At 53.2% G+C, this 4,016-nt stretch overlaps 1 protein-coding gene across 1 annotated transcript; it reads left to right on the top strand.

Moving 5' to 3' along the window:
* The first annotated feature begins 281 nt into the window (after window positions 1-281).
* LOC123135074 (spidroin-1) lies at window positions 282-3,724 on the top strand. Its single transcript, XM_044554194.1, has 8 exons — window positions 282-564; window positions 674-908; window positions 1,444-2,165; window positions 2,267-2,434; window positions 2,518-2,634; window positions 2,743-2,808; window positions 2,923-3,105; window positions 3,223-3,724. The coding sequence occupies exons 3-8, from the start codon at window positions 2,074-2,076 to the stop codon at window positions 3,425-3,427; spliced, it is 831 nt and encodes a 276-aa protein (XP_044410129.1). The 5' UTR covers window positions 282-564; window positions 674-908; window positions 1,444-2,073; the 3' UTR covers window positions 3,428-3,724.
* The last annotated feature ends 292 nt before the right edge of the window (window positions 3,725-4,016 follow it).

The following is a 4,016-nucleotide window of genomic DNA, read 5'->3' as shown; positions in this document are numbered from 1 at the left end:
CACCATCGGTCATTTTAGTTTCAAAATCTCTACTACCTAAAAAAACGAAACGTTTCGTTTCCCATGTTACGTTCGTCCGACACCAGCTTTTCGCTCGTCGCTCCTCTCTCGATTGTCCGCACATGGGCCAAAGGCCAAAGCCCAGCCCAAGTGAACCAGCCTCCTTCTCACGGCCTCGAACTAGCGGTGCTAGGTTTTAGCGTTGTAGCCCAACCCCAACCTCCGCCGCCGCTCCTTGCCTCCTCGGCCGCCGCTCGACCGCCGCTCCTTGACTTCTTGGCCGCCGCTCACCTCCACGGCGCGCCTCGGTCGCCGCTCGACCTCCTTGGCTCCTCGGCCACCACTCAACCTCCAGCCGCAACCTTGGCTCCTCGACCGCCGCTCGACTTCCACGGACGACGCGCCTCGCCAACACTTGCTTCCGCATATCCCACCCTTCGTCGATATGGACTCGTGCTCCTCACTCCCATGGTGTTGTGCTGGATGCGTGCTCCACGGCCCCTCCTCCACGGTCTCGTATGGGAAGGACTAGGGCGAGTCATGTTGGTGCGGATGTACTGGCTGGTAAGATTTCCATTGATTTCTTCTCCGTTGGAAATTGTCCAGCGAGTATTGTATCTTTGAGGTTTTCACGTTTCAATTTTTCTTGTTGTTTTCACTGAATGAATTACAGGAACACACGTCTCATATGCCCTACCAGTGCAGGCCTGGACATATGGTCATAATTAGTTAGATGCAAGTATATGAATGATGAATGGGTGCTGCCTTAAATCATCAGCACATTAGTGTTGCCCGATCAAACGCTTGCCCTGGACAGCCTGCTCGCCAAAGTGGTTACGCCGAGCTGTAGCTGCTGGGCGCCCATCTAGCCGCTCTGGGTGTGGCGTCACTCTTGTCCCCGGCATCAGGTACTTCTCCACTAGACAAATTAACTTAGATTGGGCTGCTGTTTTCTACTATGAGAATTCAGTCGTCGGCTTCGCTATTGAGTGCCAAGGTGATGGGCATATAAGATGTAGATTCTGAACTGCGGGGTTCAACATAGAGGGCTTCAGTACAATATTTTTCCCATGCGGTTGATGGATGTGAATGGTCTAAATATTACGGCCCAATGCTTCGTCGAATATTTTCGATCTATGCAGCACTGGATCAATTACACATCCATCCATCCAACTTTAGTTTTGATAGATTTGATGCATCAGGCACAATGAATCTTACTTACGTTGAAAAACTTAGAGATATAGGAATGTTTGCAAGCAAACCATGTACCACACATTTTAGATGGTTTATTTTTCTACATTTGCACGGGCTATGAATCAATAAGTATTTCTACATTTTTTATTTGATGCCAAATTTAAAGAACGTCAGTCTAATATATTTTTACAGTAATCAACATGTTGACTTGACACTTGTCAGTTCGTGACATACTTGGTATTGTCGAAGGGTTGGATGATTGTAAGCCGGATGTACCATTAACGGCAATGGTGAGGATGGACTGGGGAAACAAAGGATACGGTACGACAAAGGAGGATGATTTCAAGGTTATCAAATTCGACAATGTTATTTGATGTGCATAAGGATCCTAAACAAAACACGGTTGATGTGAAACCAACTGAATATTTATGGCCCCGATACAACGCACGGGCAATTATCTAGTGGAAAAGAAAAAGGGGAAAGGAAGGGCGGGTGGGTGGTTGGTTGGACCTTGGTCGTCGAGTCGCGAGTAAAGCCGTCAAACCAGCCGCTCAGCCTCTGCTGCGACGGTCACAGGTCAGACGCAACAACTCGGAGAGAGCACACGAACGTTGTGCCTGGCTGGCTGGCGGGTGGGCCAGCCTGCCCTCGGTCTGGGTGATACCAGAAGCGGACGAGAGAGAGAGGGGGCAGTTGGGTTGGGCCGGATCTGAAATCATTTCAATTCGATTTTGAAAACCCACCGGAGCGACGCGTCGCCCACGCGCCCCTATAAAAGAGAGCCTCCCACCCTCTTCCTCCTTCCGCCTCCTGCCTCCAAGCGCACCGCCTCCCCTCGCTAGCTTCTTCCCAAGTTCCCATCCCCGCGACACTCCCTCCATGGCGGCGCCGCTCAAGATCTCCCGCTCGGCGCTCCAGGCGGCGGCCAAGGCCGCGGGGTCCCAAGACCTCCGCAAGGTCTCCCTTTCGCAGTAAGCATCCCGCCGCTCCGGCCCCTCTTGCTCCAAGTCCTCCCCTTCTCTCTCCCCTGCACTGCGCCTTCTCATGCCACGGACCCCGTCTTCTTCTGCAGGTTCCGCGCCCTGTGCGCCGCAGCCGGCGCCAACGGCGAGGTCATCCCGGCCGGCACCGGCTCCTCCGTCGGCGCGCCTGGCGCCGCGGTGGGCGCAGCCGGTCACGGAACCAAGGGCACCGGAGCTGGGCTCGCCACGGCTGACCGCGGGGCCAACGGCGGCCACCGGTACGTTCCTCCCCCTGCCTCGTCTCTTCCGTTCGCCGACGCGGGAGACTCACCTTTTGCTCTGTTTCTTTCGATGGCCACAGGATCGGCGCGCCGGCCGTGTCTCTGTACGGCGCGAAGCTTAAGGGCGCCCAGGGCGCGGCTGCCGCGGGGCTCGGCATCGGCGCTCCCGGCGCGGCTGGCCTCACCGGCGGCATGAGGTACGTGCCAGTCGTCTATCTCGGCCACATCCTACGCGGGCCGGCGGGAGCGCGCCCGCGTCCGTAAATCTGACTTTTTTTTATCTCTTTCGTTCACTTTGTTTTCAGCGTCGGAGCTCCGGCCGCCGGCGGGCATGGACGCGGCGGCGCCGCAAGTGCCACGTTCGGCATCAGGTTCGGTTTCCCCTTGCTCTTCTTTCCGGCATGGCGCTTGCACTGAACGTGGATCCTCCCCTTTCCGGAGCGCGCGCTAATTTGTCCTCGCTTGTCTTGGTTTCGCGCGCACAGGGCCGGCCTCTCCACCTCCACCAAGGCCGCTGCCCCCGGCTGCGTCGAGTGCGCCGCTGAGTGCGCCAAGATCAAGGCCATTTGCATCGAAATGGAGGAGTCGTTCCACAGGCGAACGGCACACGTTACCCAAATGCACTACAGGCTCTCCAACGAGGTGGCGACGATGAAGAGGGAAGCGGCGTACGTGCTCATTTCTTGAACCCTGCTGCTTCCAATTGCTGCTTCAAATTAAATGGATAACTCTTGTGTTTGTAGGATTTTATTTGACTTGACTTGGGCAGAGTTTGCATCTTTCAGGGATTACAGGATCTGGTTAGTGAGAACGCTCATCGGGGTCATGGTGACGGGAACTGGAGCCCTGCTGTTGTTGGCCCTTTTCTTCTCGCCCTACGTGCAACATGCTTGGCAGTCGGAGACCATCGCCGAGGTGGATCGCCGAGCTGCAGCGCGCAGACTTGAGGCGGAGCAAAGTGCCGCCAACCAGGGCGAGAAGAAGGCCTAGGGCTAAGGCCATGGCGGCAAGTGTCGGACCCCCTCCCTTTCCCTGCCCCAAGCTCGATCGTGAAACAGCAGTCCCAAGCCTGATGATGACTTAATGAAGTACTCCCTCCGTTCGGAATTACTTGTCACAGAAATGAATGTACCTAGATGTATTTTAGTTTAGATACATCCATATTCGAGACAAGTAATTCCGAACGGAGAGAGTAGCACCGTCTGGACTACCTTTCTAAGACTATAGTTGGGCCTGTAATAATATTGTTTTGTGAGACATTTATATAATCGATCTGGGTTTTTTTCTTGCGCCTTCTTATATTTTTTGAATTTTCTTGTCTTCGCCTTATGAATTCTAGTGTAGATAGTAGATGGGGTAGTTCCAATTAGAAAGATAACATAATGATGGTACGTAGTAATTGCTGTGAGAACTATTTAGTTTAATAATCTGCCTGTCTGTTATCATAATAAATATAGGGTTTTTTTGGTATTCGGTTTCAAAATATGATTCCTTCTAGTACATACTTAGTGCATTTCAGCTCATTTTGATAAGTAAATATATAAATTGGTCCAGTAGCGCTCTGGTATATAGGACTCTG

Source organism: Triticum aestivum, chromosome 6B (assembly GCF_018294505.1).
Source record: "Triticum aestivum cultivar Chinese Spring chromosome 6B, IWGSC CS RefSeq v2.1, whole genome shotgun sequence".
In the NCBI taxonomy this organism is placed as follows: Eukaryota; Viridiplantae; Streptophyta; class Magnoliopsida; order Poales; family Poaceae; genus Triticum; species Triticum aestivum.
This window is presented reverse-complemented; position numbering and strand designations above follow the sequence as displayed.